This window comes from Jaculus jaculus, chromosome 5 (genome assembly GCF_020740685.1).
Source record: "Jaculus jaculus isolate mJacJac1 chromosome 5, mJacJac1.mat.Y.cur, whole genome shotgun sequence".
Taxonomy (NCBI): Eukaryota; Metazoa; Chordata; class Mammalia; order Rodentia; family Dipodidae; genus Jaculus; species Jaculus jaculus.
The window spans coordinates 106,580,697-106,602,773 of record NC_059106.1 but is presented as its reverse complement, the minus strand read 5'-3'; the positions used below and the strand labels follow the sequence as shown (position 1 = coordinate 106,602,773).

General features: G+C 39.7%; 1 protein-coding gene across 3 annotated transcripts in view; it reads right to left on the bottom strand.

Annotated features, from left to right (window-relative positions):
- The window catches only part of Asxl2 (ASXL transcriptional regulator 2), a 204,698-nt gene that overhangs the window by 107,469 nt on the left and 75,152 nt on the right, over positions 1–22,077 (bottom strand). For 2 of the 3 annotated variants that reach the window (XM_004663740.2, XM_045148908.1), the window contains exon 3: positions 21,495–21,497. The exons of the other annotated variant lie outside the window; for it this stretch is intronic. In XM_004663740.2, the coding sequence (XP_004663797.1) occupies positions 21,495–21,497 (3 nt within the window). The remainder of the gene's footprint in view (positions 1–21,494; positions 21,498–22,077) is intronic. 3 annotated transcript variants of the gene reach the window in all.

The window sequence follows — 22,077 nt, the reverse complement described above, 5'->3', positions numbered from 1 at the left end:
GTACTTCACTGATGAGCGCTTACCTGTGACTGTCTGGCATCCTAACTCATGAGTCAAAACCAGACCAAGAGCAAGAATGGCTCCACTGCTTTCAAAGACACCCTAAATTCCAGAATCATTTCTGGTGCATTGGCTGGGAATTGAAGGAGGGTGACTGCATAGACCAATGCTCTGAGTTTTCCTGCTTTAACTTTACTTTGTCTATCCACCATCTTTCAGCCTGCCTCAGTTACTGATAGGAGGTATGGACTGTTCTATTTCCTAACTCTCCATTTCTTCATTGCAAGACCCTTCTGACTGGAAACTGGGCACATGTGAAACTAGGTAGATTTGGTAAATTTCTGTGGGAGGCCAGATTAAGTAAACCTTCCTGTTTTTCCTTTCCACTCACTCACAAAGTCATAAGGCAAAATATACTGTATTTCTCTGTGTAATAATACTGAGCAAGTGTGTACCTTGGAAAAATATGCTCCACCATGGAAGGTGCCAAGAGAAGCCTACTTAGATTTGAGGGGTGGTCCAAAACTGAGGGAAACAAAGTTCCGACCTGGGATTGTTCTTTAGAGAAGCCAGTAAGGCTGGATTGATCAGTATATTTAGACAGGAACTAAATGCTCACTCAGTCTTCACTGAGTCCTGATAACTGCCATCTCCTTGATGTCTCAGGGCCTGGTTAGCCCTTTGTTCTACTTCTAGAAGTTAGAAGAATCCCATGGACACCTTTCTTCTCTGTGCTGTGTAGAGTAAGTTACAGCTCTCTTAGTCCAGAAAGTCCAACTGATCTCCCCTGAGTGCTACTCACCCTGAGTGTACTGTATTTGATTCCTATCTATATTGAGGGCAATAATATAGACTACTAGTTTATGAACCTGGGGGAAAAAAGTGAAAAGAATGTTTTAAGAGAATAGAGGTTCAATCCACAAGGTGCTGAGACCCTTCCTGCCTTATGTAATTATTAGAAATTTGACTTTTCTGAAAAAGCTCAAGGAGTATTTTTAACATCTTATTTTTTATTTATTCATTTGAGAGAGGAAAGAGAGAGTGAGCGAGCGAGCAAATGGGCATGCCAGAGCCTCTAGCTGCTATAAACTCCAGGTGCATGTCCCACTTTGTGCATCTGGATTGTTTGGGTCATAATTGAACCTGGGTCCTTTGCAGGCAAGCGCCTTAACCACTAAGGAGCATTTTTTAGCCAGTATTAAATTGGTGGTTAGGACATTTTTGGAGGCTCAGTGAGTAGCTAAAACATGCCATAGCTACAACTCCAAATGGGATTTGCAAGAAACCACCAGTGTGTAGAGTTGACCAACTCTGAATGGGATCAGTCACAGGATTATTTCAAGAATGAGAATGATGGGTCCTGTACAGGCAGTCTAAGATCAACATCAGAAGAGGGTTAGGAGTCACAGTGGTAAGAGCAATTATTCGATATAGGCTCTGCCCACCCTCCTTGTCACTAATAGATGGGAGGGCTATCAACAAACAAGGAACCACATTGGGTGATGTGGTGGTTTGATTCAGGTGTCCCCCATAAACTTGTTTTGAATGCTAGGTTCCCAGCTGATGGAGATTTGGGAATTAACACCTCCTGGAGGCAGTGTATTGTTGGAGGAGGGGGTTATGGGTTTTATAGCCAGTTTCCCCACGCCAGTGTCGGGCACACCCTCCTGTTGCTGTGGTCCACCTTATGTTGGCCAGGGGGTGATGCCCACCCTCTGCTCATGCCATCGTTTTCCCCTGCCATCGTGGAGCTTCCCCTCGAGCCTGTAAGCCAAAATAAATCTCTGTTTCCCAGAAGCTGTTCTTGGTTGAGTGATTTCTATCAGCAATGTGAACTAGACTGCAACAGGTGAGAAAGACTAGCCCAAACAGGTCTCAGGCAATTCTTTGTAGCCACTTACAAAGAGAAGAAGAAAAATGTTGGTGAGGAGCTCCCTTAAGAGGATTCTCTGGAGAAGAAAAGAGATATAGATGTTCCAATACATTGTCTTTTTAATTTTTTTTTAATTTATTTATTTGAGAGCGACAGACACAGAGAGAAAGACAGATAGAGGGAGAGAGAGAGAATGGGCGCGCCAGGGCCTCCAGCCACTGCAAACGAACTCCAGACGCGTGCGCCCCCTTGTGCATCTGGTTAACGTGGGACCTGGGGAACCGAGCCTCGAACCGGGGTCCTTAGGCTTCACAGGCAAGCGCTTAACCGCTAAGCCATCTCTCCAGCCCTACATTGTCTTTTGATACATAGTCATGTGTCTTCAGCATAGGCTCCTATAGATTGTATCCTTATACACCATAATCTCACTGATCCAAAGACCTTTAAAAATGGACACAAACTGAAAGATAGAGAAAAATGACCTCCAGAGGGAAGTATTAATTTTATTTGCAAAGAGCCACCCTGTGACTACATAGTGAATTTTAGGGCAGCCTGGGCTAGAGTGAGACTCTACCTCAAACAACAACAACAACACAAAATAAAAGACTACTTGAGAGGGGAAGGGGATATGATGGAGGGTGGATTTGTGAAGGGGAAAGTGGAGAAGGGAATTACCATGGTTTGTTGTCTGTAAGTATGGAAGCAAGCACAAATGAACTCCAGATGCATGTGGCACCCTGTGGATGAGGATTTATTTACATATGCATTGGTGAATTGGACCCAGACCAGCAGGCCTTACAAACAAGTGCCTTTAACCAGTGAGCCATCTCTCCAGTCAGAAGTATTAATTTTATTATGATTTCATAATGAGATCTGTTTTTAAAATCATGCCCTGGGCTGGAGAGATGGCTTAGCAGTTAATGCACTTACTGACAAAGCCAAAGGGACAGATTCAATTGCCCAATACCCATGTAAAACAAGATGTATAAGGTGACACATGCGATTCCTCAGTACCTACATAAAGCCAGATGCATAAGAAATGCATGTGTTTGGAGTTCATTTGCAATGACTAGAGGCCCTGGTGTACTATCTGCATCTTTCTCTTCTACCTGCCTTTCTATCTCATAAATAAATAAATAGCACAACACAGTGGCCAGGACTCACAGGATCAAGACAAGTTTGAAGGCACCCTGAGACTACAAGATTCCAGCTCAGCCTGGACTAGAGTGAGACTCTACCTTTGAAAAAAATAAAAAAAATTAAAAAAAAAATAAATAAAATAAAAAAGGGCTGGGCGTGGTGGCGCACACCTTTAATCCCAGTACTGGGGAAGCAGAGGTAGGAGGATCACCATGAGTTCAAGGCCACCCTGAGATTACAGTTAATTCCAGGTCAGCCTGGACCAGAGTGAGACCCTACCTCGAAAAACTAAAATAAATAAATTTAATTAAATTAAAAAATAAAAAAGGTATGGGAATGTATATAAGGTTATGAGACTTAAAATTGAGAAGATGTTTGCAGTCTGATGACAGGTTATCACTATTTGTCCCCTAATATGGAAATATTAAAGATGTCTATGTAAAAAGCTTAATTCTCTTTATTTGCTCTCTTGCCATGTTTATAACACATCTAACTGCCTAAGGTCATTAAAGCACTATTATCTCCTGCACAAATGCAGTTTGTACACTTTTGTGAAAAAGAAGAAAATACATAAAAGAGCCTTTTAAAAATACTAATTAGGTGTGAGAGATGGCTCATCAGTTAAAGGTGCTTGCTTACAAACCCTGATGAGCTAGGATCAGTTCCCTAGTACTCACATAATGCCAGAAGCACAAAGTGTCTGGATTTCATTTACAGTGGCAGAAGGCCCTGGCATGCCCATATTTACTGTCTGTCTGCCTTGTTCTCATTGTTATTCATAAATAAATAAACAGCCAGAAGTGGTGGTGCACGTCTTTAATCCCAGTACATGGGAGACAGAGAAAGGAGGATGGCTGTGAGTTTGAGGCCAGCCTGGGACTACAGAGTCAGTCCCAGATAAGCCTAGGATAGAGACCCTACCTAGTGATAAGCAACAGTAAATATTGCAAACCTTAAATTTGGCCAGGCCAAATGAGCCAAAGGGTATCATGTCTTATTATAGAGGAACCAACCACTCTAATTGGGAAGAGAGGCAGATTCCACAGGAGGGAATACATTCTTGGTACAGAAAACCTACTCAAAAACCTATGTCTAAGGATGTCATAAGCTCTAGGGGAGTAATGCCTGCTGCAGTCTGCCTACATGCATATATTATGCTCACCAAACTGCTCTGTAAGCACTTTTCTTAATGTTCATATCCGTATATTAATGCTATTCTCACTTTTAGTTAGAGAAGCTTCTCTTTTCAGATAGCAGTGACCACTGAGTTGACTCAAAAGGCACCATAATGCTGAGAAGAAATGACAGTGGACTATTCAGCAATGAAACATATCTATCACAACTTCCAAGGCTCAGGGTCCATGGCAGAAAGAATTCAAGAGACAAAGGAAGGGTAGGACTCCCTATGATGCATATCTTCCAGACACAAAATTACATATATCCATGACCTCTCAATGCCGAGCACTACCTACACAAGACCCTAATAATAGGAGGAAAAATGATGACATCTAAATAAGAGACTGAAGCCAGGCGTGGTGGCGCACACCTTTAATCCCAGCACTCGGGAGGCAGAGGTAGGAGGATCACTGTGAGTTCGAGGCCACCCTGAGACTAGAGTGAGTTCCAGGTCAGCCTGAGCCAGAGTGAGACCCTACCTTGAAAAACAAACAAAAAGAAAAAAGAAAAAAAAGAAAAAGAGAGAGACTGCTGGACATGGTGGCACATGCCTTTAATCCCAGCGCTCGGAGGCAGAAGTAGGAGGATTGGCATGAGTTCAAGGCCACCCTGTGACTACATAGTGAATTCTAGATCAGCCTGGATTAGAGTCAGACCCTACCTCAAATAACACCACCACCACCACCACCACAAAATAAGACTACTTGAGAGGGGAAGGGGCTATGATGGAGGGTGGATTTGTGAAGGGGAAAGTAGGGAAGGGAATTACCATGGTTTGTTGTCTGTAAATATGGAAGCTTTCAATAAAAAAAAGTATCATGTTCCATATACTAAGTGGCCTATATACTTATGAACTCATAGTGCCTGATGTCAAGACCTGTATAATGGGAGGGGAAAAAACTGATGGCATCAAAAAGAGTAATACTGATTGAAAAGCAAGGATTCAGTGGAGAGGATTGTGGAATAGCAAATTATATATATGTATGTATGTATGTATGTATATATCATATATATTATTTATATATATTTATTTATATAATATTTATATATATTATATTTATACATATTATATATACAACATTATATATATATATATATATATATATATATATATATATATATATATAAATTGTGGGTATTATGGTGATAACTTGAAAGTCTATTATACATCAAAGTTTTTTTTTTTGTATTTTGGGTTTTTGTGGTAGTCTCACTCTAGCCCATGCTGACCTGGAATTCATTAGTCTCAGGGTAGCCTTGAACTCCCAGTACTCGGGAAGCAGAGGCAAAAGGCTCATCATGTGGTTGAGACCACCTTGAGACAACATAGTGATTTCCAGGTCAGCCTGGACTAGGGCTAGACTCTACCTCGAAAAACCAAAAATAAACAAACAAAATATGGATTTTGCTTTTCAGTATGCCCTGGCTAATTTTCTTGCCAGTCAGTGCACCTCCACTTTGCCTTCTTTTGAGCATTTATTTTCAGTTCTTCTTTTGAATTACTGTTGGTAGCTGACATTTGGTTATTGTCTTTCAGGGTTCTTCAGAGCTAGTTCAGTTAAGTTGAATAGCTATTAAGCCATTTTTATGACAGGTTTGAAAATATGGAAATCTTTCAGCAAATTAAGAATACTGCTAAACTATAAGGTGTTTGCCATATTACAAGGCAGTTTGAGATGCGGGGGTTTTTGTTTGTTTTGTTTGTGGCTCTTCTGAGTCTTTGGGGTTCTATTGAACCATCTGAGACAGAGGGCTGAGGAAATCTCTATTGTGATTTATGCATCCATGAAAAATCCTGAGTCTTTACTATCATGGTGCCCCAGGAAGAATAATAGCTGACTAGCCTTTTATAACCTCAGATACTTCTTACAAACTTAGGATAGTTTCAAAGAAAGCATGGAGCAAAACCAAACTGCTCCTGTATAGAATTTGCTAAGAAACCTCTAGTCACCATCATTTTTACATTTCTTTGAAGAAAGAAAAATTATTGCACACTAAAATTATGTTGGGCATGCTTTTTGGGGAAATGAAATGTGTATGAGTATGTACGAATGTGCTTTTGAACTACATTAATATACATGTAACAGCCATTGCTTCTGTGTCTTTTTATTTTTCTTTTGAAAAATATTTAGAACTTAGAGAGCTGGAGAGATGGCTTAGCAGTTAGATTGCTTGCCAGCAAAGCCAAAGGACCCAGGTTCAATGCTCAGGCAGTATCCCGTAAGCCAGGTGTACAAGGTGGTGCATGTATCTGGAGTTCACTCCCAGTGGCTAGTGACCCTGGTGCACACATTCTCTCCCCACCCTTGCCCTTTCGTTGTTTCACCTTCAAATAAATAAATAATCCAAAAACAAAACAAAAAAAAAACGATTTTGGGGCTGGAGAGATGGCTTAGCGGTTAAGCACTCACCTGTGAAGCCTAAGGACCCCGGTTCAAGGCTCGGTTCCCCAGGTCCCACGTTAGCCAGATGCACAAGGGGGCGCACACGTCTGGAATTCGTTTGCAGAGGCTGGAAGCCCTGGCGTGCCCATTCTCTCTCTCTCTCTGCCTTTATCTGTCTTTCTCTCTGTGTCTGTCGCTCTCAAATAAATAAATAAATAATTTTTTAAAAAAGATTTTGGACAACTTGAAACTAAAATGAAAAGTGGTTTTACGGTCTTTACCACTTCCAGCAGGCCTAAAATATATCAAACTGAAATGTGAACTTTTAGCTTGATTCCTAATAAGACGGTATGGATTTGGCACTTTCAAGAATTGATTATATGCAGTTTTGGGTCAGATTCTTAACTATTATAGAATTTTTTGAAAGTCTTTAAAATCTTGAATCTTACTGAGAAACTATTTTCTAATTTTGTTTTGTATTTGTATTATTCCTACTGTATTGTTGGAATCTAGACTTCTTTTCAAGGAAATTGTAGATTATATATTAAATGGGATTTTTCTATTAAAAAAAAGAATTGATTATAGAAATGGAAGAAAAAGATCTTGTAACCTCCCTGCAAAAAAGTAAGCAGGGCTGCAGAGATGGCTTAGCAGTTAAGGCATTTGCCTGAAAAGCCTAAAGACCTGGGTTTGATTCCCATTACCCAGGCAAAGCCAGGTACACAAAGTGGTGCATGCATCTGGCATTCATTTGCAGTGGTGAGAGACCTTGGTGTGTCCATTCTCTCCCTGTTTGACTCCTCTCTTTATCTCTCTCTGCTTGCAAATAAATAAATTAATAAATCAGAAAATAGCTGGGCACGGTGGCACATGCCTTTAATCCCAGCACTCGGGAGGCAGAGGTAGGAGGATTGCTGTGAGTTAGAGGCCACCCTGAGACTACGTAATTAATTCCAGGTCCGCCTGGGGCCAAAGTGAGACCCTACCTCAAAAAAACAAAATATATGTATTTTCAAATAAGCTGTATAAATATGTTTGTTTTAAATGGTAATGGTAACAAAAATTTTAAACTCTTCTTTGCTAGGTATACTTACACTGCAAATTTAAAACATTAATTTTAGGGCTGGGGAGATGTCTTAGCAGCTAAGGCACTACAAAGCCAAAGGACCCAGATATGATTCCCCAGGATCCAAATAAACTAGATGCACAAGGTGGCACATGTGTCTGGAGTTTCTTTGCAGTAGCTAGAGGCCCTGGCATACCCATTCTCTCTACCTCTCCCTCCGCACCTCTCTGTCTCTCAAATAGATTAAAAAAATTTAAAAAGACATTTTAAAAAGTCTTTTAAGGGCTGGAGAGATGGCTTAGCGGTTAAGCGCTTGCCTTTGAAGCCTAAGGACCCCGGTTCAAGGCTCGATTCCCCAGGACCCACGTTAGCCAGATGCACAAGGGGGCACACGCGTCTGGAATTCGTTTGCAATGGCTGGAGGCCCTGTCGGGCCCATTCTCTCTCTCTCTCTCTCTGTCTGTCACTTTCAAATAAATAAATAAACATAAAGCAAATAAAAAAAAAGTTTTTTAAAAACCATTATTTTAATACTGGCCTGGATGTAGAGATGGTTTTACATGACTTCTGGGCCTAAACCCATATGAAATGTGTGTGTGTGTGTGTGTGTGTGTGTGTGTGTGTGTGTGTGTGTGTGTATTTTGCTATTGGAAATAGTAATGATATAAGATTTCCTAATATCTAATTTAGGCATGTACATTTTAAAGTAAACAAGGAAAGGGGCTGGTGAGAAGGCATGGTATGTGAGAAGTACTTGGCATGCAGATTTAAGGGGCTGAGTTCAGATCCATAGCACTCCCATAAAAAAGTGGGAAGTGCCAGGCATAGTGGCACATGGCCTTCATCCTAGCATCCCCATAATCCAAGGTCTTTTAACTAAGCCACAATACCACCAGCCCCTGTCAAAAAAACAAAAAGTAATGGCACAGAATAAACACTCATATTGCATAAGATGGCACTGGGCATAGTAAAGAAATAATCAACCAATACAAGATTTAAACAGGGTAAACATCAAACTCTAACTCCAAGTCCAATAGTTCTAACCAGCAACAAGTCTCTGCAGTTCCAATTCTGCCCCTCCAGCTAGGCTACTCACAGTCCTAGAAAACTTCATCAGGGGCCAGAAGCTCTCCTTGGCAGCCATCTCATAGTCCCGGCATCTCCACTGGGTCTCTACTGCAACCCACAATTCATCCTCACAGCTCCTTGGGTCTCCATGCAGGCATCCAGCAAACTTGCTTCACACTGCCCATGGACATTTTCAAAACACAAGACAGTGCTGCAAACTCAATGACCCTCTTTTTCCTGCATTTCTTATACTCCATAATACCAGGTGGGGTGCCAATTTGTTAATCCAAAGGGGAATAAAGTAGACTTTGAAGAACAGGACACTCCTTCAGCACTCTGGCCCCTTCAAAAGGCTGCGTTCTTTCTGTTGTACCAATGCAGGTCAACTGGCCCCATCTCAATGGTTGTAATCTCTCAACTGCAGCTGAACATGCAGCAGTTTCGGCCAAAAGATTTTCTTTCTGTGCCATATCCCTCTGCTCACACCAGCCCATTTCTACATAATGCAACACTGCACAAGTTCTCAAGACATGGGCATAACAGCAAGCTTCTCATACAAACTGTTTCTAGCCCAATCCAGGCAAAACTGTTTCTCACCCTCACAAGGCAAACCCCACAGTCCATAGGTCTTACTGCAGTCAGATCTTTCAACTCTGACCAGAATAGTCCATCAAGCTGGACTTACAGCACTGCAAGACATCTCTTAGGCCAAGGTATCAAATCCTTCCACATTCCTCTTGAAAATCAGCTTCAAAAGGCCAAAACCACAGTCAGGTATGTGTCTAACAGCAATGTCACTCTTGGTACCAACATTACTATTGCAGCCAAGTTTGCATTGCTGGTAGAAATCACCTGACCAAGAGCAGCTTTTGGGAAAAGGGGCTTATTTTGGCTTACAGGCTTGAGGGGATGCTCCATCATGGCAGGGGAAACGATGGCATGGGCTGAGGGTGGACATCAACCCCTGGCTAATATAAGGTGGACCATAGCAACAGGAGAGTGTGCCAAACACTAGCAAGGGTGAGCTGGCTATAACACTCATAGGCCCACCCCCAACAATACACTCCCTCCTGGAGGTGTTAATACCAAAATTTCCATCAGTTGGGAACCTGGTATTCAGATCACCTAAGTTTATGGGGGATACCTGAATCAAACCACCACAGTAGCATAATACCTGTAATCCTTTTTTAAAAAAGTTTAATATTTTTATTGATTTTATTATGTACAGACAGAGGATAAGCATGCCAGGGCCTCCAACAACAAGCTCTACATGCATGCACCACTTTGTGCACCTATTTTTACATTTGTAGTGGGGGACTGAACAAGGGCCAGCAGGCTTTGCCAGTAAGTGTCTTTAACCATTGGGCCATCTCCCCAGCCCTATAAATCCTAACCCTTAGGAGGTGGAGTTATAGACAGGACAATCAAGAGTTCCAGGCCAGCTACTCAGCTAACACAGCAAGACCCTGTATCAAAAATAAAATAAACTAGCCAGGTGTGGTGGTGCATGCCTTTAATCCCAGCACTTGGGAGGCAGAGGTAGGAGGATTGCCTTGAGTTCCAGGTCAGCATGGGCTAGAGTGAGACCCTAACTTGAAAAACCACAAATAAATAAATAAGTAAATAAACTAACTAACTAGGTTTCAGGGATTTTTTAATTTTTTTTTTAGGGGAATAAGAGTTTTGAGGTAGGGTACCCCTCCAGCCTAGACTGACCTGGAATTCACTATGTAGCTTCAGGGTGGCCTCAAACTCATGGTAATCCTCCTACCTCTACCTCCCAGGTGCTGTGATAAAAGGTGTGCCACCACACCCAGGCTCAGTTTTGCCAAAATGGACAGAATGGCATCTCTTCTCCAGCTTGTCCTCTCTGGGTCGGCCCTGAGTCCACTAACCAATCAGGTCTTGTACTGTTCCTTTATCAGATGGGTCAGCCCTTTGAGTCTGAATCAGTCAGGTCTCTGCTTACACACCTGAGCTGACTGGATATCTGATCCATATAAAAGAGGTAACCCACATAGGCAAGCCTCTTTCTGCTCTGGGATCTCTGCCTGGATACATGCTTTCTCACAGGCTCTTTCTTCTCTTCCTTTTGTCCCATGACCTGGACTGAGTCTGTCCCTCCACCCCAGCCTGGCTTGGGTATTTTCTTCTTGCTTTCTACCTGTGTCATGCTTTGGAGGTATACTCTCACTTTGATTATATGTAAAATTTATCTTTGATCTCTAAGTCCTTCACTATTTCTTAATTCTCTCTGGTCTGCTATTTGAAATGGCTTTTATGTTTACTTTCTCACATGTGTGATTGTATGTAACATTTATCTCTGAGCCCTTCACTATTTCTTAATCCTCTCTGGGCGGTTATTTGAAGTGGCTTCTATGTTCACTCTCCTACATGTATGTGGAACTGTTCCAACCTTTTCCTAGATACCAATTTCCCCTAAACAAATTCCACAGATAATGATTTCTCCCTAAACTGAATAATTCATAAAATAAACTAAAACTTGAGCTGGAGAGATGGCTTAGCGGTTGAGCGCTTGCCTGTGACGCTTAAGGACCCCGGTTCGAGGCTCGATTCCCCAGGACCCACATTAGCTAGATGCACAAGGGGGCATACGCATCTGGAGGCCCTGGTGCACCCATTCTCTCTCTCTCTCTCTCTCTGCCTCTTTCTCGCACTCTGTCATTCTCAAATAAATAAATAAATAAATAAAAATAAACCAAAAAAATTAAAAATAATAATAAAAATAAACTAAAACTTAACGCACAATTTACCAATTTTATTTCTGTATATACTTGCCAGAAAATGAAAATTTTATACCCATATAGAAATGTTCACAGAAACTTTCTTAGTGATATCCAAAATAAGAAAACAATCCAGATGTTCTTAAATACTTAAGAAACTATAGCCAGATTCAGGGATTTGTCTCAGTCACAGAGCACTTGCCAAGCAGGCACAAGACTCATCTCAGTGACAAAGCACTTGCCAAGCAATCAGAAGGCCCTGGGTTTGGTTCCCAGCACAGGGATGAGAGGGAAGGGGTAGGTGTGGGAGATCCAAGTCAGGGGATAAAGATACTACTCAACAATAGGAGGGAATAAATTGCCAGGCATGATGACTCATGTTTTTAATCCTAGCACTTGGAAAGCTGAGGTAGGAGAATACTGAGTTTGAGGCCACCCCAGGCTACAGAATGAATTCCAGGTCAGCCTGGGCTGGGCTAGAGTGAGACCCTGCCTAAGAGAGGAGGAAAAAAAAAAAAAAGATATAGAAATGAACTGCTTACAATAACCTGTAAGATTCTCTGGAAAATTATGTGGAGAGAGACCATCATAAATGGTTACACACTGTGAAGATTAATTTTTTTTTTTTTTTTTGTTCTGAGGCAAGCCCAACAGACTGGCCATTTTTTTAATGACAGAGAGGGAGAAAATGGGTGCACCAGGGGTTCCAGGCACTGCAAACGAACTCCAGACACATGTGTGACATTGCATACCTGCATTACTGTGCATGTGGCTAACGTGGAACCTGGAGAATTGAACATGACTCCTTAGGCTTCACAGGTAAGCGCCTTAACCACTAAGCCATCTCCCTAGCCCAAGTTCATTCTTGAAATGATAAAATTATGGAAATGTAGTACAGATTTGTATCTTGGATGAACAGGAGGTAATATGGAAGGAAGGAGGTATGGCAATAAAAGCAATACAAGTGCTACCCTTGCTAAAACTGCTCTGTATCATGACTGTAGTAATGAATATATGAATCTGTATGTATTAAAAAACCCCATCAAGTATAGTATCTCACACCTTTAATCCCAGCACTCAAGGGACTATGGTAGAATTGCTATGAGACTGAGGCCAATTGGATTGCACAGTGAATTTCAGGTTAGAATAGACTAGAATGAGACCCTGACTCAAAAAACTGGGGGGAGGGGTGCTGGAGAAATGGCTTAATTATTGACATTATTTTATCTAAAAAGAAAAAAATCCACAAAAGGTTTACTTAGCTTTTATTATTTAATTATAATTTTGACTTATAAGCTTTCTTTTATAACCCATTGTTCAAAGGTTAATAGATTCTGATAAGTAAGCTTAATAGACTACAAACTTAACTGAAGTTAAAAAGACCAAGCTCAACTGGGTGTAGTAGTGTACGCCTTTAATCCCAGCATTCGGGAGGCAAAGGTAGGAGGACTGCTGTAAGGACACCCTGAGACTACATAGTGAATTCCAGGTCAACCTAGGCTAGAGTGAGACCCTACCTCTAAAAACAAAGACAAAAGCATGTGCTTGTTGCTTTTTGGTATTTGCTGACTGGTGGTAATGTCCCTCTGCTTGGATGTATGAGTGGAAGCCAGCTTCTTCTGCCATTGATGGAACTTCCCCTGAATCTATAAGCTTGAAATAAATCCCTTCTTCCCATAAAACTGTGTCTGGTTTCAATATTTAACCCACCATCATGGACCTGTCTACTAAACTAGAATATTTATATAGCCAGCATATCCATCCAACAGCTTGGTCATTCCTGCCATTACTCTGGGAGTTTGAGCTCCTACCCTGAAGATAGAAATTCTGATTTACATGTCTAAGATTACACCAAATGACTAGAAAGGCACCAAAATGAACAAGGAATGAAAAAGCAAAGAATACCTACATTATAATTCAAGAAACATTTTTAAAAGACAATATTGGGCTGGAGAGATGGCTTAGCAGTTAAGCACTTGCCTGTGAAGCCTAAGGACCCCGGTTCAAGGCTCGGTTCCCCAGGTCCCACGTTAGCCAGATGCACAAGGGGGCTCACGCATCTGGAGTTCGTTTGCAGAGGCTGGAGGCCCTGGCACACCCATTCTCTCTTTCCCTCTATCTGTCTTTCTCTCTGTGTCTGTCGCTCTCAAGTAAATAAATAAAAAAAAAATAAAAAGACAATTATTAATTCCTCCAAAAATTACAAACCCATCACAAAAGTAGTTCAGTGTGACAGATTTAGATGAAATACCCAACAGTAAATTCTAAAGAATGATTATAAGTTTGTTCACAGAATCTAAGAAGAGGGCTGGAGAGATGCTCAGTGATTAAGGTTCTTGCCTGCGAAGCCTAAGGTTCAACTCTCCAGGTCCCACATAAGCTACACACCCAGTGACACAAGCATGAAATGTTGCACATTTGCACAAGAGGACACATACGTCTGGAGTTCCATTGCAGTGGCTGGAGGACATGGCACACCAATTCTCTTGTTTAATAAGGCCAGTCCATGGGCTTGCCAGGGAAGGGGAAAGAGGAAGAGAAAGGGGAAGGGGAAGGGGAAGGGAAGACAGCAAGACAGAAAGAGAGAAAGAGAGAAAGGGAGAAAGGGAAGAAATCCAAGAAGAAAACAAAACTCAAGACAGAAAGAGAGAAAGAGAGAAAGGGAGAAAGGGAGAAAGGGAAGAAATCCAAGAAGAAAACAAAACTCAAAGGGGAAAACAGGAAACCCACTTAATGAAATAAGGTCAATATGAGTAAGAAAATAGAAATACCAATCAAAAATACTAGAAATGGGGCTGAAGAGATGACTTAGTGGCTAAGGTGCTTGGCCTGCAAAGCCTAAGCATCTGGGTTCAATTCCCCACTAGGCACATAAGCCAGATGCACAAGGTAACAGATACATCTGAAGTTTGTTTTCAGTGGCCAGAGGCCCTGGCATGCCCATATTCATTTCTCCACTCTGCCCTCTCTCCCTTCCTACCTTTATTCCCTCTTAAGTTTAAAACACAAAACAAAACAAAACAAACATACAAAAAAAAAAAAAAGAAAGAAAGAAACAGGGCTGGAGAGATGGCTTAGCAGTTAAGGCATTTGTCTGTGAAGCAAAAGGACCCAGGTTCAATTACCCAGGACCCAGGTAAGCCAGATGCACAAGGTGATGCATACATCTGGATTTCATTTACAGTGGCTGAAGGCCCTGGCGCACATGTGCACGTACTTTTCCCCCCTCTCCCTCTCAAGTAAATAAAATAAAAATAAATACTAGAACTGATAAACACAGTGATTTAAATAAAAAAGAAACAACCCTGTACGAAGCCTCACCGATAGAATGGATCAAGGAAAGGGCAGAATATGTGAGTTTGAAGAGAAGGTGGCAGATCTAGAACATTCCAACAAAGAGAAAAAAGAACTAAATAGGAAAGCAAGAGGGGGAATTTCAAGACATTCAAGACGCTATGAAGAGATTATACTTAAGAATTTATAGGAACAAAAAGAATTCAGGTCTAGAAAGACAATTTCACTCTAAAGGCATAGTAAATTTTTCAATAAAGTCATAGAAGAAAATTTCCCCCTAATAGGGAAAGAAATGCCAACATAAATACAAGAAACACTTAGAACCCCAGACAAGACCAGAAAAGAACCTTCCCCCACCATACTATACTAAAAGTACTGGACACAAAGAACAAATAAAATATACTGAAACCAGTTAGAGAAGCATCAAGTCACCTATAAAGGGAAGCCCATCAGAACAGCAGATTACTCAACACAAACTTTACAAGCCAGAAGAGCTTGAAGTGATGCATTCCAAGTTCTGAAAGGTAACAGCTTTCAGCCAAGATTACTTTATCCAACAACCTTATTCGTCATAACTGAGGGAGAAATCAGAACATCCTGTGATAAAAACAGCTCTACAGAAAATACTTGGAAGAAATACCTCAGACTGACAAGAAAATACATGAGAAAACAGGAAAAAATTAACTATATTCAAGTAATGGTCAATGGAGGAGAATAACAGGAAAAAAAAAAAAATTTCAATAGTAACGCAGTATCAATGTCCCAACCAAAAAACACAGGCTTACAAACTAGGTCAAAAGATAGGATCCATCTATTTGTGGCCTCCAAGACCTCAGGTGAGAAGATGAAAAATGGCATTTCAAGTAAATGGATCTAGGAAATAAACAGGATAGACTTCCAACCAACATTAGTTAGGAAAAATAAAGACCACTTTATATGGATTAAAGGAAAAATCCAACAGGAGGACATTACAATTCTATACATATGTACCAAACATGGGTGATCCCAATTCCAATAAACAAACACTACTAGATGTAAGGTCACAAATAACACCAAGCACAATTTAGTGTTTGATACTTTGATACCCTGCTTTTACCAACTGACAGGTCATTAAGCAGAGAAGCATCTAGATAAGATGACACCACAAAACAAATGTACCTGACAGATAGCTACAGAACATTCCATACAAACACTGAAAAATACACATTCTTTTCAGTAGCACACGGAAATATTCTCTGAAACAGACCATAAATTAGGACACAAAGCAAATCTAACAAGCTTGTACTCTATCTGTTCATGAGATTAAGCTACAAATAACCAGAAAGAAAAGTATAGAACATACACAAATTCATAACAGTATACTACTGAATGATGAATGGGTCATTGAAGAAATAAAAAAGGAAATTGAAAAATTAATAGAATCAAATGATATTGAAAACACAACATGTCAAAAAGTATGGGTATAGATATAAATATATATAATGAAGGTAGTCCTAAGAGGGGATACAAGTAAACAAAGTTAATGATACACCCAAGAGTCTTGGGGAAAAAAAACAAAAAACAAGGCAAAGCAATAATCAGACAATGGAAAGAAATAATAATGATCAGGGTGGAACCAGAGGTCAGAGGATCTCTGTTGAGTTTGAAGGCAGCCTGAGACTAATAGTGAATTCAGGGTCAACCTGGACTAGAGTGAGACCCTACCTCCAAAAACAAACAATAAAGAACTGGGCTGGACAGATGGCTCAGTGGTTAAGGCGCTTGCCTGCAAAGCCTAAAGACCTTAGTTCAATTCCCCAAAACCCATGTAGAGCTAGATGCACAAATTACTGCATGCATCTGGAGTTATTTTGTAGCAGCTGGAGGCCCTAGCACACACATTCTATCTTATATCTCTCTGCTTCCAAATAAATAAAAACTTTTTAAAAAAGATCAGAGTGGAAACAGGAACAAAATAGAAACAAAAAAACAAGAATCAATGGAACAAAGACTTGGTTCTTTGAAACAATAAGGAAGATTGATAAACCCTTAGCAAAAATGACCAAAAGAAAGAGACACAAATAAAATTAGAGATGAAAAAAAGCACTATTATGACAGACACCAATGAAATGCAGAAAATCATAAGGGCATACCTTATACCTTATGCACATATACTCAACTAAGTTTGAAAATCTGAAAGAAAGGGCTGGAGAGATTGCTTAGTGGTTAAGGCATCTGCCTGCAAAACCAACGAACCTAGGTTCAATTCTCCAGGCCTTATGTAAGCCAGATACACAAGATGGTGCATTTGTTCGCAATGGCTAGAGGCCCTGGCACACCCATACTCTATCTGCCTCTCTCAACAAATAAAATCTGAAAGAAATACATGCTTTTCTACAAAAATTAAAGCAAGATGAGATATTTAAACAAACTTACAACATACACTGAAATCACAGCAGTTATAAAAAATCTCTCTCAACTGAAAACAGTCCAGGTCCAGATGGATTCACTGGTGAATTCTACTAGACCTTCAAGGAATTAGCTAACACCAATGCTTCTCAAACTTTTCAATAAAATAGAAAAATAAAGGAAAACTACAAAACTTTCATGAAGCCAGCATTACCCTAATGCCAAAACTAGACAAAAACACAACAGAAAAAGAAATTAGAGACCAATCTCCGTTATGAACATACATATAAGAATTCTCAGCTAGGTGTGATGGTGCATGCCTTTGATCCCAGCACTTGAGAGGCAGAGAAGTAGGAGGATTATAGTTAAGTTCGAGGCCACCTTGAACTACGTAGTGAATTCCCAGGTCAGCCTAGACTAGAGTGAAACCCTACCTGGAAAAAAACAAAACACAAAACACAAAATTAAAATAAAAAAACAAACAAAAGAATTCTCAAAAAATACTGACAGAATACAAAAATACATCACAAAGATCACTAAACCCAAGCAGTTAGGTTTTATCCCAGAGATGCAGGGATAGTTCAACATATGCAAATTGGTAAATCTAATACACCATATAAGTGGACTTAAGAACAAAAATCACACAAACATCTCTAAGATGCAGAAAAGGCACTTGATAAAATCCAACATCCCTTCAGGATAAAAAGCACTAAAAAAAACACCCCTGGAAATAGAAGGAAAACATCTCAATACAATACAGACTATTTATGACAAACCTAGAGCCAACAGTATACTAACTGGGGAAAAATCAGGAACAAGACAAGGGTGCCCACTTTCACTTAATATAATAGTAGAAGTCTTAGCAATAAGTCAAGAAACAAAAATCTAAAACTTGGAAAACAAGAGGTCAAATTATCATTATTTACAAAAGATTCTATACAAGGGAACCTAAAGACTCTACTAGCAAACTGTTAAGAGCTGATAAACAAGTTTAGCACAGAAGGAAAAATTAACAAAATTAACAGAGAAATGAGTAGCTTTCCTACATACAAACAAAAACATGCTGAGGGTGAAATCAGGGAAACACTCCCATTCACAATTGCATCCAAAAAAATAAAGTATCCTTGAAAAAAAAAAAGGAAAGAACAAGAAGAAAAAAGTATCTTGAAGGAAATTTACAATCTCTACAATGCAATATTTAAAACACTCCAGAGAAAAATGACAAAGAGGACACTAGGAAATGGAAAGACATACCATAATCTTGGATTGGAAGAATCGATATTGTGAAAATGTCAATCTTAACAAAAGCAATCAACACATTTAATGCAATCCCCATCAAAATTCCAATAGCAACTAAATAATAAGAAATTAAACACTCTAATCAAAAGAATGGGCTATGGAATTGAATAGTTTTCTCAAAAGAAAAAAATACAGATGGCCAATAAACATTTAAAACATGTTCTTCATCTTCAGCCATTAGGGAAATCCAAATTAAAACTACTATGAGATTCCACCTCACTTGGTCACAATGGATATCATCAATAAAACAAAAGACAATTAGTGTTATTGAGGGTATAGAAAAAGAGGAACCTTTCTACGTTGTTGGAGACAATGTAACCTGGTATAGCCACTGTGGAAACCAGTGTGGAAGTTTCTAAGACAGCTAAAAATGTATTTGCCATACAAGCCTGCTATACTACTCCTTGGCATATACCCTAAGGGCTCTATTCACTACCTTAGAGATACTTGCTCATTCATGTTTATTGTGGCTTTATTCACAACAGATAGGAAATGGAAGCAGCCTACATGCTCTTCAACTGATGAATGGATGAGGATGTGGCACATTTATACAATGAAGTTCTAGTCAGCAGTAAAGAAAATTTAAGTTATGAAATTTGCAGAAAAAAATGGATGGACCTAGAAAAGGTTATACTTAGTGAGGTACCTCAGGCCCAGAAACTCACACACTGTATGACCACTCTCATATGTGGATCCTAGCTATAAATATTTAGACTTGTATGAGTTGAAATAAAAGTCAGTACTAGGCCAGGAAACTATAAGGGCGGGAGAAGAAGGAAGGGCTTAAGGGGAAGGTATAGTAGATATGTAAATAGAGGGTCAGATTACTAGGAGTGGAATGGTCTAGAGTGGGATCAGGGAAATAGTAAAGGAGGGGTGGGAGAAGTGTTAATATAAATTTAAGATGTTATGAATAAGCCATATAGAAACTGTTTGGCTAGCCGATTATATATATATATTTTTTTTAAAGAGAGTATGGGGACAGGAGATATATGGCTCAGTGGTCAAGGCATGTGTCTGTGAAGGCTAACGACCCAAGTTCAATTCCCTAGTAACCACATAAGCCAGATGTACAAGGTGGCGCATGTGTTTGAAGTTCATTTGCAGCGGCTGGAGGACCTAGCATGCCCATTCTCTCTCTGTTGCTCTGCCTCTTTCTCCCTATCTCAAGCAAATAAATAAATTAAATTTAAAAGAGAGATAGTATAGGCAGAAATATTCTGTGGACATTGACAGTGCCCAGAAGCCAAGTAGAAAAATTTCAGTGCCACTGGTATAGCTCTTGGTTGCCCATGAGTACTAGATGGTAAGATGGTAAGATTCTATTGCTGAAGACTGCACTTGAGCTTGGGCTGCGAGTCACTGAGAAATCAAGCTGAAGGTGAGATGGAAGCCTCTTCCATGTTGATTAGTTGTCAGAATGCTGGCAAGCTATGCTGCAGGCAGCCTTTTGGGAGAGAGAAGTCATCAACAAAAACAGCAGTGGATCCTGGAAGCCTTAAGGCTGGCCATCCCAGCCAAATGTGCCAACTGGTGCAATAGTGGCAGGTCTAGTATGGGGAAAAGCAACCACTCTCTAACTGGACTAGAAGCCCATTTCACGGGAAGGAATACATGCCTGGTACTTAAAACCTAGTGAAAAACCTATGGCTGGCAAGGTCATGAGCCCTGCTTCTCATGACCTTGCCTGTTTGCTTTCTGGTTAAATGCATACATAATACCCAGCAAATGGCCCTCTAAGCAATTTTGAGTGTGTGAATCTGAATGTGTGTTTGGCTGGGGGGGGGGGGGAGAGGGAATATCAGGATCTCTTGCCACTAAAGATAAACTCCAAATTCATGTACCACTTTGTGCATCTTTCTATACATGGGTTTGGGCGAACTGAACCTAGGCCATCAGGCTGTCCAAGGAAGTGCTAAGCCATCTCTTCAGCCCTAAGCACATTTTTTATTTATTTATTTATTTATTTATTTATTATTTATTTATTTATTTAATGCTTTTATTTATTTTTACTTGAGACAGAGAGGGACAGAGAGGAAAAAAGAGAATGGATAAGCCAGGGCCTCCAGCCACTGCAAACGAACTCCAGATGTGTGCATCCCTTGTGCATCTGGCTAATGTGGGTTCTGGGAAATCGAGCCTCAAACCGGGGTCCTTAGGCTTTACAGGCAAGCACTTAACTGCTAAGCCATCTTTCCAGCCCTATAATGCAATCTTCCAGACATAAAATAGCCTTGATATTCATGACCTCACTCTGCCTGACAGTATCTACATAAGCCCTTCATAATAAAAAGAAAAGATGATGGTATCAAAATATAAAAGTCTAATTGAAAAAAAGAAGAGATTCACTATAGGGTGAATTTGAGAGGAGGAGAAAGAGGTGAGGGGGTTGGGAATTATGAATTTTTGTTTATACTTATGGAAGCTGTCAACCAAAAATAAAAAAATCAAGCTCTAATAAAAACAATTATAGTATATCCACATGACATGAAAATAAACAGATATTGTTCCTGTTCTCAAGTCTCACAGGCAAGTTAGACAAATGCTTTGCTAAATCACAAAACTGCTACAGCTGGAGACATTTACAATACTGTATCAATAAAGGCAAAAACAGTAAGTCAATTTAGTAAAGAATCTAAACAATGAATCTTTACTGGCCTGGTTTTAAGCATCATATCTATAAAGGATTCACCGACATTTCTTCATTAGATAGAACCACATATACATCTTCAATTTTATATACACTGAACAAATGTTAACATACATGCTTCTAGTCTTGTAAATATTTTTATAATTAATATGTTGAACAGAGAGTTCTTCAATATTTTTGGTAAATCTTAATACAAGCTGAGTTTCTAAAATTATAGCTAAATAATGATTACAGACTGTAAAAACAACAAGAAACAATCTTTCACAAATAAATATTTATATAATTACCAATATTATTTAATTTCTAAGCTAACTCATTTTATAAAATAAAAAGCATGCATGGTAAGCTCAATTAAACTTATGATAGTACTTTACAAATGTATACTTCTTTAAAATAAAGTAATGCTTCTTACCTTCTGGAGTTGGAACGCACCCCCAAAAAAAATGAAAAAAGGGAAAAAAAAGTTTTTAATTTTTCTTTACAAGTAACAATAAGGTTCCCACAAATAAACTATCCCTTGCCCTCCCAGCAATACTCAAATTCCCTCTAATTAGCACCAACCCCTTTGATACAAAAAAGTAATTTCTTTAACAAATTAGCCCATAACATAATTGTCTAAAAATACACAATTTAATTCAACTAATAATCTAACCTATTCCAGAAAAAAGGTGAAGTCCTTTATGAATTATATGACCAAGTATAATTATTAGAACCGTTTAGAGTTAAAGGTGAATGTAATTAGTATTTCTCTTTATTATTCTTCCCATGCATTCTGATTTCAATGAGCCATCATAATGCCATCAATTGTAGACTTTAAGGTACATTAGCTTCTCTTTGATTCAAAGGAACTCAGTGTACGTTTAAACAACAGATAGGAATACCCCTTTGGGGATGGAGAGATGACTTAGTAGGTAAGGCCCTTTCCTGCAAAGCCAAAGGACTCAGGTTCAATTCCCCAGGACCCACATAAATCCAGATGCACAAGGTGGTACATG